Genomic DNA, 14,508 nt, shown 5'->3' on the forward strand with positions numbered 1-14,508 from the left:
AGTATGTGTGCACATACTTTGCATTTTTAACTCATCAACCAAAAGAATCATTTACATCTTTACAAAGTCTGAGTCTGATCTCAGCCCTGCTCAAGGTCAGGTGCTCACCATCAAATTTAGAATAAAACCCAAAGTTGTCTTGTTCTGGGGACCTTAATCATCTGCCTCTGTTCTTTGCCCCGCTCACTGTGATCCAACCTCAGCGCTGTCCTCACTGTTTCTCACCCAGACCTGGCAGCCACTTGTCTCAGGGCCTTTGCACTTACTGTTTGCTCAGCCTATGGAATGCTCTTTCCCCAGATAGCCATGAGATTTGATGCTTTATCTCCTTTCAGATTCTTCATATGCCTCACCTTCTCTGGGTGTCTGTGCAGATATCATCAGGCCGGTGGTCTTGGAGCATCCTGTCCCCAGAGAGCAGCCCTTTGCTTCTCCCATCACTGTCTATTCCCTTACCCTGCCTGAATTTTCTTTACCCATCTATCATTTCATAACATTATAAATTAACTTCTTGTCTGTTACCCTGCACGAAAATGTAAGTTCCATGAGGCCACCGACTTCATTTCAATCTGTTCTAGACTCAGATCCTAGAAGCACACATGTCACAGAGTAGACACTATTTTGTTAAATACTCATTTTTGTATGACCTCTGGTTTCTTTCTTGGTTCTTTGATCATAATAGATAAAGAAAAATTATTTGATCAATTGAATTTTAAGTTTACACCAAATATTATTCATTATACTCACTAGAAGAAAAAAAAACAAGGAAAGCCACTTCTTCATGTAGAAATAAAGACTGTATTACTAATACAGAGAAGTCACAACCCTGCAGAGCCTTTTACTAAGTAGTTTTGAGAGGAGAGATGGACTCTGTAGAGCACAAAATGTAACAAATTAAACATATGTTACAAAAAAAGGAGTCCACAAATGAACTCCAGCAGCCCACACTGTCTAATTGTGTGCTGGGGATGGGTGCACCAATGTGGACCTGAAGAATTCCAAGAAGCCATAGAAGCCACAGTGCTTACAGCTTATGTAGCTGGTACCTACAGCATCAGGGGATGGTACTTAAAGCCCAAAGCCTTTTTCATTCCCACCTAAGTTTTCCTCTCCAATGTATTTCTGTCACTTGTAGAGTACCAGTTTCTTAGAAACAGACTTATCCTTTGTTTCTAGGTTTTTATCATCAGTGGAAGAAAAAAAAAATCAAAACAAAATTAAACATGTGGTCTCTAATCACCAGCTCTCTCTTATCCCTCATATAAGAATATAGCACCACATATAAGAATATAGCACCCATCACCACAAAAAAAGAAAAAAGAAAAAAAAAAGAATGAGGTTAAAAAATTCATCTTTTCTTTGCCATCCAATGTATATATTGATGCAAATCCAAACGTCTGGAATTGCATGAGTTCATTTCACTTAAACTAATTTTAAATGATCATTTCCACCTAATTTTAAATTATTCTCTTCCTTCCCTTAAGAATTTCCTTGGGTTTCTCTTTTTATATCAACCTCCTGTCTTCAGTAGTGTCAACAAGATCTTTTATCCCGAAAACACAAATATCAATTACATGAGTCCTTTTGTTGTTTTTCTTAAACAGTAGATGAGGTCACTGTCCAAAACAGTGGTTTTCATTTCTTATCTACCTATTAGAATCACGAGAAGAACTCCGAATAAAAACACCAATACCCAGGCCCCACCCAAGACATCTCTGAAGGTTGAAATCTCTGAGCGTTGGACCCGAGCATAAGAATTTCTTTTTAAAGTTCCCAGATAATTCCACTGTGCAACCATAGTTGAGAACCCAAGGTCTTGGCACACTTAACCCCTGAGTTACAAAGAGACAGTGGTGTGACAGGGACAGGGGAGGGATGGGGAGAGTAGTAAGAGAAAGTGAACCCCCAATTTAGATTTCACTATGGTTAATCCTCAGAACATGTCATCTCTCGTGGATAATTACTTGCCTTGAATACTACGTTACATGATAGATACAGTGACTGCTTTAGAGAATAAGGACTTGAAGAAAAATGTAAGTAAACTGAAGAGAACTTAATTTTAAAGAAATTATTAGTCAAAAATCAACATCTTTAGTAGTTTATGACTTATGAAGTTATACATTTGTAAACTTCTTTCCCTGTCCTGTCTTTTATTGTGATTAATGCAGCAAATTCAAGGGAGAAGAAAAAGTGCTTGTTCTATTTTTCTAAGAGATTTCCTAAGTGGTTTCCTGTGGTGGTGGGATGTGAAGAGAAGGTGGAAGGTGACTGGGATCTATTGAATGAAAGGAATGGGTGGGAAAATTAAACCTTCATTAAAGAGGTAAGTAAGGGAAGGCAAGAAAAGGTCTAGAGGGCCAAGGTGCAACTGCATGGGCAGGGGACACTATCTAATTGCAAGGACACTGGGTAAACAATCCGCTCATGTACTTGACTCCCACAATATTGTAGTTGCACTGAATTTTTTCAACACAAATTGCTTACAAAAATTTCCAAATTGAGTATTTAATTGATCAAAAATAAAAAGGTGATGTTGAAAAGCAAATTTATGTCCTATATGTGCCACAACACCCTGTCATCTGGATAAAGAGAGAAATATTGGTTTGACTGAGGAAACCTGGCCTAAGTTGATAGAGATGTTGTTCACTTTTTGTAACATAAATATATCATCTTCCTGTTCTGTCATTTCCTGAATACTTCCCTTCATAAGATGTGATTTTGTTCAGGTACTTCTTTAAAATAACTATTGCTGAGTTCCGAACTGATACTGGAAAATACCAGATTATTTGAGAGAGGGGGGGAGGGGAGAGAGAAACAGACACAGAGAGAAATATCTTGGTATTACATAAAACAATTGTGATTGCTTTCCAGTGATTTAAAAATCAATGTCCTAATGATTTCAATTTACCTTTTCTGCCAGATCCTGAATAATTGCCTGGAAATTGTGAAGCAGCCTTCCTGTAGCAAATTCTAATTTGTTAATGTCGTGGTTAGATACTAATCATTTACTGATATATATATATAGATATAGATAGATATACGTACATGTATATACACATACATGTACATACATATAATTAATTTATTAGTGACTAAACCACAGTCTTCAAGTAATTAGCAATGTTTTACCAACTGTAAAAACTAAATGATAAACTATCATATAATTTCTAAATCATTACTACTCCTTGGCACCCTTTTTTTTATATTACCGGTTTGATAATGAAAAAATAGTTTTTAAAACCCTGATATTTCTTTTTAAATATAACTAAGCATTAAGCAGACTAATTTATAACATGTCTTTGAGAAATTTTCACTTCTTCATGAGCTTGAACATCATATTCTAAATTCTGCATTCTATGTTCTTACTCCTATATTTCTTAATTTCTTTGTATTATCTTCATTTTAAGGCAAATGAATATTAATTTGTTAGCATGAGCATTTTTCTAAGAAGAGTCTTACTTCTAAAATGTAATTATTTTTCTTTTCTCATATTCAAGGATTTCCTGTTTTGAAGAAAAGATCATGAATTTTACTACACAGCAATAGTAAGTTTGTTTTAAATACTTTAAAATATTAATTCAGAATTTTTTGGGAGACAAATATAAATGCAATTTGCCACATTTAATACAAAGTTATCCTGTGAACACATAGTTCATTTTCTTTTGGACTGCTTTCCTGCTTGGTGTTCAGGCAGGGCCCTCACAAAGAGAAAAAGTGTCAGTAACTTTTAAAAACACACACACACCCTTACTTTGATAGTTAAGCAACAAAGATAATAGGAAAGACCAAAGGAAGAAACAAAACCCTTCCTGCAGAAGCAGATGCACTAGGAAGCTCAATTAGTTCACTGCTTTTTATAAGTATTTTTCTCCACTGGGAACAGTTTTCTGAGTCTCCTCAGCTCTCCAGCCCGAGAGTCCTAACCGATTTTCTTTTCTTTTATGCTTGTGACATCGAAAGTTGTCAGGAAAGGACTGTTTGGTATATTTCACTGAGGGTTTTCTATTTTCAGTAAGTTGTACTGTTCTACAGACCGCTCCTGATTGTCCCTAGATACACAGAGTCACTAGCATCCCACAGGACCCTCCAAAATGGACCTACGTAGAATTTCACGTTTATCTTTAGACGCCAGGTTTAAAAGGTCTGTTTAGTGGTAAAAGAAAGGATCTCTCTTAACATCTTTCGAGGGGCTAAGAGACCCCCCCCCCAGACCTCCTAACAAAAGTCATTACATCTAAGTTTTTGCTGCAGCTCGGACCGTCGCTGACCGTAGGTGGATCCTCGCTGCCCAAGGGCTTTCATGGAAGGAAAAGTTAACTTTCTCTGCTGCTTGCATTTCTCCAAATCCCGTCCTGTAAGCGCCAGACCCGGCTGCGTCTGGGCCTCAAAATCTGAGACCAGACAAGATAGGTGTATAAAGAGATTTTGGGGGGGCACGACTGATTGTCACTTGCACAAACCCACCCGAAGGACCGGATCCCTGGGGCTCCCTGATGAACTCACTCTGGGTTTGAGTACAGCTTTCGATGCCTGTCTCCTCCTAGCAACCGGAACCCATTCCGAACTACTCCGCACGGGTCTAACCCTATGCTGTCTCCAAATCTCCAGGGCTCCGCAGGAGCAAGGCATTCTTCGCTGGAGCCCCTGGGCGCCAGGGGCGGACGTCCTTACCTTGGGGTTGGTAAGGAGCTGATGCTCGTCGCTGTGCAGTAGCGCCCTGGAGTTGGATTCCGAGTTGTTCACGTAGACCTGGACGCAGGGGTATTGCGAGGTGCCCCTGCAGTCGGCGCCACAGGTGAAGGTGCACTCGAACACCTCGCTGATCTGCTGCACCGACAGCACCGTGCAGTTGGCGGCCGTGGCTTGCAGATCCTGCAGCGCGGGACTGAGCCAGCAGAAGCCAAAGATGAAGAGCGACACGACGCCGGAGATAATGAGAAACAAGCCGAGCCGGATGCTCTTGTCCTCGGCTTCCGTGTACTCGTAAGCCACCCGGAGCTTCGCCATCGCCCCCCACTCTCGGCGGCTGGCGCGCTNCGGCGTGAGTTGGGGTACGCCCCGGGAGGCCCCCGCAGGTATCCACGCCGCGCGCCGCTATGGGAGGTGTGACCCAGCCGCGCCCACGCCGCAGGGGCGAGCGCACTAACGGTCCTGCCGCGGGTGCCCGCCCTCCCTCCTAACCGCCTTAACAAGGGCCCAGTTTTGCGCCCCAGCCGGGCCCAGAGGATGGCAGGATCCGAGCAAGATAGGCTGAGTAGGGCGGAGTTTGCTGTAGAGGCAAAGCGCGTGGGGGCAGGATTCCTGTACTGGCAACATCAGGAAACTTGCTGCCTAGGTCCGCAGTGGACGTCGCGGCAAACTTAGGTCTTGGGCAGCCGAGTGGACCCTAGCTGGAGTTGACTGAGAAGGAACCAAAGGAAACAGGTGGAGCGGCTTGCAGCCTGTAGAGGCCACTTTTCCCATCAGGAGAATAGAATCCTTTATGTGGTTTCCCTCCTTAGGAGTCTTGCACCTGGGGCCCACCCCGAGATTTGTAGATGAAATTACCAGGAGCGCTGTATAAGGCGACAGCGGCGTGCAGACCCACTTTGGGACAGGTACCCTTTCTAGAGCTGTCGGCTCTCTTAGTTCTTCCCGCTCCCTCCATCCTTCAGCTTCTATTCCTTTCGTGACCTTTATTTTATTTTGTAAACTATCTTTCCAAACCGCATTTCTATCATAAAATCAAACTTGAGCACTATTTCGAACGGCTTCTTTTTGAAGAATAAAATTGGAATATTCAGTTTTCATAATATACATCTTTTTCTTAGTTTGCAAATCCCAAATGAATAAACTCTTAATCAAACTGAATTATGTTCCTGGTGAATATCAAACACGGAATCAAAGAACTCTTTCTTGGATTTAAAATTCTACTTTTGACTACAGTTCTGATACGTTTTTCTGAAGTACAACATTCCTTTATGTGATAGGTAACAAGTATTTCCAAGCAATGGGTAAGGAAGGCAAGTATGCTATGTGTTTTTCAAAATAAAGAAAATGCAAGGTTTGGAAACCTTGCGTATCCAGAAAAGGCTATGTTCTTTAATATATCATTCAAGTTTTTGGAGAGATTTTTTTATTTTTCATCTTTTATCTGGGAATTATACTATTCCTTTTCTGTTGGCATAAAGACGATTGTGAGAATTATATTAATTGAAAGGAAAAGTTAGTCTAATGGTTGGAACAACTTGACCTGACCTCACAAATCTTCACTCTGAATCTTCTTCCTTTGCAGATTATTGTAATCTTTTCAAGAAAGCTGCAGCCTCCCCTATATAGACCTGTGACAGCAGTGAGCAATTATGCTGAGGGATTGAATCTTGAGGAAAAATTGATTCATAATAATGTTTATAAAAAACCACCGGAATGGGAGGGGCCAATAATAATCATGAATATGATTCAATTTTCACTGAATCCAGAGCTTAAAGTGTTCTATGAATGAAACCTGTCCCTCAGAACTGAAGATGGTCTTCTAAGTATATGGAACAATATCATAAATTTTTGTCTTAACCTAAATTTTATATATATATTAGTTGTAGTTGGACACATTACTTTAATTTTTTTAGTTTTTTAAAAAATATTTTATTTTTTATTTGTAGTTGGACACAATACCTTTATTTTATTTATTTTTATGTGGTGCTGAGGATCGAACTCAGGGCCTTACACGTGCTAGTCGAGCATTCTACTGCTGAGCCATAACCCCAGACCTTAACTTAAATTCTTTACATCTTTTTAAATCCATTTAGTTTTCCATTTAGTCCGTTTCTTTGCTTACATTCTCAAAATAATTGAAGAAACTGTTGCCATCCAGTCTTCTGTTATTTAAACATTTAATTTTGTTTCATATTGAATTAGCTTGCTTGTCTTCCTTTATCTTCATGTCTTTCTTACTGAGAGTCAAAAGATATCAGAAGACTTCACAGATTAATTTATATTTTTATCCTAAAGGAAATACTTCAAATGTTTGCTATTATTTCCTTTTCTTGAGGTAAAACTACATTAGCATTCCCTGGGAAGATTGGATATATCTTCTGTTCAGTTTCAGAAAACAGGTCATCAGAATGGTAGCAGAATGGTAGTAAGAATTGTCAGAACCTCAGAAGTTCTGAGGTCTTTTAGCATCTTCTGTTCTTGCAGAGGAGAGGCAGCACAGGAAAGCTAGTCTTCTCTGGATAGTGTTCTGCCTACGGAAACTAAGAAATGTAATACTCAGAACCAGATCCACTTATTTAATGTGTGTCATTGTCTGCAGCCAGTGCGCCCCCCCCCCCCAGGGGAATCATGGACAATCTTAAGAAACTTTAAAGGAAAATAAAACTTATCTAAACAAGGATATTAGTCATTGTTATTTTATGATGTTTGTTCTCATGATCAATATTCTTTTAAAAGTTCCATGACTTAAGTTAAAGAATTCAATCTTGTACTTAATATATATACCATTTTGTTAAATCCTAAAAAGAATCAGCATAAGGGGCTGGGAGTTGTAGCTCAGTGGCAAAGCACTTGCCTAGCATGTGTGAGGCACTGGGTTCAATTCTCAGCACTGCATATAAATACATAAATAAAGGTCTGTCAACAACTAAACATACATTTTAAAAAAGAATCGGCATAAGGAAGGATTTTTTATGCTAGGAATGGAAGGGAATTTAACACGTTGAGAAAATACACTTTCAAAAAACTGGCAAATTGTGAAGATTTTGGATGACACACTGCTACTAAACACTTGAATTGCTAAAATACACTGGCAAGGAGATGAGTATTTTACCATCACCTGTTTTTCATTAAAATTCATATTCTAGATAGATTTTAGACCTTTGCACCTGGAATAATTAGGTAAAAATAAACATAATGAAAGTAGAGTGATCCAAAAGAAAACCATCTAGGAAAAATTTCTTTCTGATCCAGTAGATGTAATTATAGAAAATTATTTTTTGTTTGATTTTAACTTTACCATTGTACTGATTTCCACCTTGCTATTATCAAGAAATTAACTTTCTTTCCATAAATATTTGTAATTAGCCACAGAATTTAGGATTCGGAATAAATTTCTTCTGTGGCCACTGCTTTTTTCTACCTGTATCTTTTACTGGCCCTAAACTTTTCCTATTATATTGAGAATATGATTATACTGAGAACATTACTATTTCTAGATATTTACAATGAGAGCATATTAGAACAGGAAAGGATCTTAAATATCACCTTATTGAAAATAAGCCAGGAAGCTCCTTAAGTCTTTGCATTTTGTTTGAAATAGTATTTGGTATATTTTTACAAGTTCAGATTTGTTTGCACTCAGTCTTTGTTTGCAACTGAGTAAAGCAAAAAACAGATACTTAAGTTTGTAGTATCACACTGGTAGTGCTAAATTCTCACTGTTGGTCTTTTGTGATAATTGAAATGAATGTTTATGTGCAGTCAGCTTTGGAACTAGCTAGACACGGAAAGGTTTGGCTCACAACTTGAATAGTAATTCATTTGAGGCAAGGTAAATAATTGATGTTTCCTCTTCTTGAAGTGAAAAGGTTGGATTAGAACACAGTTTGAACATTCTAGGATTTAATTCTAGGTTTATTTTGTTCTTGCCATGGTCTTAAAAACTTAAGAATTGCTATGTAACAAACAGCACCTAGCCAAATTAAAATATCCCAAGATAAGTGGAAATCATCTTCCCCACAATAAATATCAGTGTCTTGGAGAAATTGGCCAACATCTACTGAATAACTGACATAAACTAAGTTATTCACAAATGCCTTAATTTGTTTTATGAGGAACAAAACTCAAAAGATTAACTTTTTCAAGGCTGCACACATATTGACAGGGCAGTAGATTGAGACACATTCTTTTCCTACTATGCTGTACTACCCATAAGAAATTTCTGTATTTGGTAATGAAAGAAACATTTCCAAATGGATTTCAAGTGTATGTATACACTTACATTCAAGGATAGTTAGGGTTGATCAAAAGTCCTACTGTGAAACCTATGAAGGGAACAGTAGATAATGATGGACCTAATAATCTAGTCCCCATTTAATTTTACTCTGAAACACATTTATGTTGAAAGTAGCTTTTTCAGATGCAAAGCAAGTAAGTAGTACTGTTTTATGTGGGACAGAGATGTATTTAGGTTTCTAGTGGCTTAAGAAATTCAAGCTAAAATTTGAAGATATACACAAGGAAAAACTAGATGTTAATAAAACAAGTCATTAAATGATTTTAGGGTAGAAGGATATCCTATCCTTTTAATGCAGGAAATCACTTAATAATTATAAAAGTGTTTCTTGCCTTTGCTTGGATACTTCCAAAACCTTGAACTCTTAATGCTACCTTTTTGGGGACCTTTAAAAAATTATTAGGTTCTTTCTTATTGTATATTTTAGATCTGCCTTGCCATAACATCCATGTATGGTACCTAGTTCTGCCCTCTGGTGTTTTATAGGATAAAGCTTTACAAATGACTCCATTTCAGATGTGCGAAGAAGATAGTGATTATGTGCCTCTTAGGCTTTGTTTCTTATGCTAATCTTGTTTTTGCAGTATTTTCTCCAGAGGGTTTAGGAAACTAATCCTTACTCCCCAAATGCTAAGAAAATGGACAATTCAGAGTTGTAAATGACACCCTTCTTAGCACTGAAATGAAAGTCTGCACTTTTTTTTTTTTTTTCCCGTTATCTGACTTACCTTCACTTCCAGGACAATGGTTTTGAGATTCACCATCAAAATCACATCACATGTCACTGCAAATGTAGAGAGAAGCCAGAGAAATGATTTTGACTTATCTCTGTTAGCAAGAATTTGTATTCCAAATAGTTTTGCAAGTCAACTATGTTAATATTCAAATGTTAGATCTACATTATTTAGAATGAACTGGAAAAAAATGGAAAACTTTTGATAAAAGAGGAAATCTAGAAATAGTTTTTCTCAGTAGAGTAATAAAACTTTCATTTTGAAAAATTGAGGTGTAAGTTTTATGTAATAGATAACTTACTTTATACTTGACGAATACTAATCATTTGAAGACAGTTACTTAAAACATTCAAAATAAAAAAAAATCTTAAGAAGGGAAATATTTAACGACTCAAAGGCAGCCCATTTTTCATGCACTGTTACATATGGTAATTAAAACTACATCTTAAAATAAATGTTCAGTATGTAACAGATTTAAAGGTAGCTTTGAAACATTCTGGCTGCCCCAAATCTTTATTTTTATACACAAGAAGCTGGAACTATTTATGCCATTCCCTCATGTAATGTTTTCTTATTGAAATATATAAATTTTGAAAAATGTTTAAAAGTTTCTATTATAAGTTTATGAGTACTGAGACCTGAGTCTAAAAAAGAATCGAGCAGATGCAGTCATTTATGGACAGTATATCACCCTTGAAATTTGAGGCACTTCTTCCAAAAATGTTTGAAGAACTCTTATGTGTTGTTATAAAAACTATCTTAAGCATGCACTAGAGAATAGATTAGCCTGAAAGAAAAAAGAACTTTACTGTAATTAAATTATGAGGTCAAAATGTCACTTAGGCCCCCAATGCAAATTACCAAAGCATTACATTTAAAGAAATGCTTATGCAAATTAAGGTCTGCTGTAATTCATCCTGAAGAATTCAATTTGTTTTCCTCAGCTAGTACCCTCAAATGTAGTTTAAAGGAATTAACACTTCAGGGATAAAGTCAGACTCATTTCACCTGACAATATGTCAAAACATATTTGTGTAATGCAGGTGCAAATCAGGCCTTAGAAATAGATTAGAACACAGTTTGAACATTCTAGATTTAATAAGATAAATCTTGTGAGGAATGAAAAGTTGGTTTTACTATATAAAACATAAGTTAGCTAAAAGTACTTTAGTGTGTCAACTTGTGATCATATATTATTTATGTAATAATTTAGGTTTTCAGTATAGGAAATTATGACAATTCTGACCATTTTGAGTTTCACGACATTTTCAAAAAGCCATTTAAATGGACAGAAAATTGATAAGACATGGAAATGATAAGCTTTTTACAGAGCCCTATGAATAGAGTTCTTAAGCATTAAAATATTGTCAAGTCACAATGTTCACAACTGGACAAATTCAATTAATGAGTTAGCAGTTTCTATGCATACAAACCTACGTAGATATCTTAGATATGGTAACAATATTCCCAGAAATATAGCTGAGGTAAAACACTTGTTATTTTAGAATGGATCTAGCTTTCCTCTTGCTCTGCTAATAAATACTACTGTAATAACATGGTCTGTTAGAACACTAGATATTTTAGGAAAAAAGCAAATGAACACAGGAATTATCCAACATTAACTTGGTGAGATTTCACCAAAACCTTTTAAGCTTTTATTCTAGTTAGTACTTTTATAGTAGACAGAGTGAATTTTAATCGTGATTGATAGCTCAGTAACTTCAGAAATGATCTGTGATATTTGCTAGCCTACATGTCTCTGGCCTCTTTCTAGACATTTGAAAATCAGTGTTTGAAGGTGGGTACTAAAAAGGACATTTATATATTCCCCAGTGGGTTTAGGGATTTAGCTCAGTGGCAAGATGCTGGCCTAGCACGTGCAAATTTGGTCCTTAGCCCTGGAAAAAGAAAAAAGAAACAAATAAAACAAAACAAATATATTTCCCTAGGTAATTCTCAGTACACTAACTTGAGAATTATCTAATTAGAAGATACTTTTGATTGAATTCCTATAGTTACTGCAGTCCGAATTGAGCCTTTTATAAGCCACATTTTATGATCAAATTTTAAAAGTAATACAAATATTGCTCAATCTAATTTATATGATCACTGTCACAGCAGAAAAACAGCAAGTTGCACACTAATACACTGAACATTTCAGGCTAAACATTTACCTTAAAATTTAACAAAAACTATTGCTTCCTTTGAATACAGAACTAAAATATGCAACTGAACAACACTGGTGAACATATACACATATTTTAGTATTTTTTCATATTCCTGTTCCTAATATCAAAAATGGGGGGAAAATTAAAATTGACTAAAGTTGCTTTTTAATTTTTAAATTTCTTTCCAAATATAAGGCAGTGATTTTAAGTAAACCATACCCATGACTCACAGAAAAAAAATGTGCTTTAGGTATACACTTTTAAACAGGTACTGTGGTGCACATTTGGAATCCCAGCTACTTGGGAGGCTGAGGCAGAGGAGTATCACCAGTTGGTCAGCCTGGGCAACTTAGTGAAACCCTGCCTCAAAATAAAATAAAAAGGGATGGGGATGTAGTTCAGTGGTAGAATGCTCCTAAATTCAATCCCCAGAACTGCCAAAATTAAGTGTAAACTTTTTTGCCCTGACATTAGTCCCCAGCTTCAGATCAAGAGTATCAACCTGTCAAGAGCTGAAAAGAGCTGGAGAGAGGCCTGGAATTTATCAAATCCAACTTTTACTAATCAACAGTCATGTCAGTAACAATTCTGAGTTTCCCAGTTTCTGCTGAAACAGTGTTACTGACAGAATCCTTACTTCATGAAGCAGGTAGTGCAGTGGGACAGCACCTTAATACAGAACCGTAATCTCTGAAGTTCCACTTTTTGGTTTTAAGACATGCTTCTCTCCTGAATAAGTTCTTCATATATTACCAGACAGTTATCATGTATATCCCCCTTAGCTGCCCTTTGTCTCTTCTTCATGCTCTACATCTCATCAATACTAAAATGCACATTCTCCTCATGAAACATTTAAAAAAATAACTGGAATGCATTTTGAAACTGGTGGCTTATTATAGTTTAAGCAACCTTTTCTTCCTTAGTGGAACATAAATTGATAATTGTTGAAATTGTTGGCAATTAGGTTTGCTGAAATACAATAATTATCTCACTTCCTTAACTTTTTCAGTTAACCACAGAAACAAAATCATTCAGTTCAACTTCTTACCTTAGGTAAGAACACTCTTCAGCCAGTCTCTCTTTGGTTATGTTTTATAAAAGTTGAGTCCGGTGCCTTGCACAGCAGCTAATTTCAAAATCTTATTATGGGGCTGTGGATACAGCTCAGTAGTAGAGTGCTTACCAAGCATGTGTGAGACCCCCTGGGTTCAACCTCCCCTACCCCCCACAAAATTACATGTTACTTTTAAATATTTGCATTGAAATCTCTTATTGGTCCTTTTTCTACTCTTTCATGACACAAATTAATATGTCTTTCATTGACAGTTCTTGAAAAGACAAATACTAGGTCTCCAAAGTTTATTCTCTAATGACAAGTATCCCTAATTCCTTTTTGGTGGGTAACACTTTAAATTTTGTAAAATGGAGATACTAACACCCACCTACCTTATCAAGCTATTCTTTGAACAGGACACAATAATTAAACATTCAGTATATTGCTTGGTAGCTAGGAAGCACGCCACAACTCCTTCCCCTTTGGCTAATGTGACAGCTCTTAAAACACAGCATTCATACTTGACCTGACATTTCAGATGTGTATTTTTAAGACAGCAGGATCCCCATGTTGTTTTCAGCAGTGCACTTTTCTTAATATAGCTGAAGATTACACTCATTATTTTTAGTAACAGAATCACAATTGATCTTAATTTACATATAAACAATGTTAAGCCATGTTACAGCTAACACCCTCCATTTTTATTTTCACATCAAAACTGCAAAACTATATCATTATTCTGATTCACTATACCCTACTTGATTAAACGTAATACACCATGCTTTTGGGTTAGCTTTAGATCCCAATTTTGACTGTTGATGCATTTATGCACTTCATATCCCAGATGTGTCCTCTATTCATGATATGATCTAATTCACAGGTAGTGCCAGTGGGCAAGAAAAGTTGGGACATGTCATTGGGATCTAGCTTTTAGAAAGTAAAGACATCTTGACAAACATCTGGCTTATCTCATTCTCCACAGACTTTTTTTTTTTTTTTTAAATCCCCAACACTAAGAATGGAACCACAAGGGACTCAAGAATGGTAGGCAAGTGCTCTACCACTGAGTACACCCTGACCCTGCAGAGACTGCTAATGGAATCTAGTTAGTATGTATTTCTGCTTCTTCTTTATAAACTACATAGACAAAACATGGTTAAGAAAAACACTTAATACATCTGTTTCTACACACACTTTTGGGTTTTCAACAACTGTTTTTGCAAAATTGATGTTATTATTAATGCAAATCTAAGTTAAATGAAATAAGTGATTCAGAGCCATGCTCAGATGCCTTATATATTATGGATAATGGATATAACAGAATGGAAGATATATGGTTTGTGAATGAAAGAGGATTCAGAGGAAGAATCGATTCTAGTGTAGAGAGGAACATTTGAAAAATTTTGAAAATTAGTTGATGCTTAAAAATATTCTTGCGAAAATGAAATTATAGTAAAAGTAAATTATTTCAAAGCCCAATGTTTTAATTTGTACATTTTATTTTCAAATTGAAATATCAAATTAAACCACTCAGTGAACAAATATTAATCAAGCACCTGCTGG

The 14,508-nt window shown here is 36.5% G+C and overlaps 1 protein-coding gene across 1 annotated transcript in view; it reads right to left on the minus strand.

Annotated features, from left to right (window-relative positions):
• The window catches only part of Kcnmb4 (potassium calcium-activated channel subfamily M regulatory beta subunit 4), a 62,106-nt gene extending 57,071 nt beyond the window's left edge, over positions 1–5,035 (minus strand). The window contains exon 1 of the mRNA XM_015483011.2: positions 4,672–5,035. Coding sequence (XP_015338497.1) covers positions 4,672–5,007 — 336 coding nt within the window. The 5' untranslated portion in view covers positions 5,008–5,035. The remainder of the gene's footprint in view (positions 1–4,671) is intronic.
• Between the last annotated feature and the right edge of the window lie 9,473 nt (positions 5,036–14,508).

Source organism: Marmota marmota, unplaced genomic scaffold, assembly GCF_001458135.2.
Source record: "Marmota marmota marmota unplaced genomic scaffold, marMar, whole genome shotgun sequence".
NCBI lineage: Eukaryota > Metazoa > Chordata > Mammalia > Rodentia > Sciuridae > Marmota > Marmota marmota.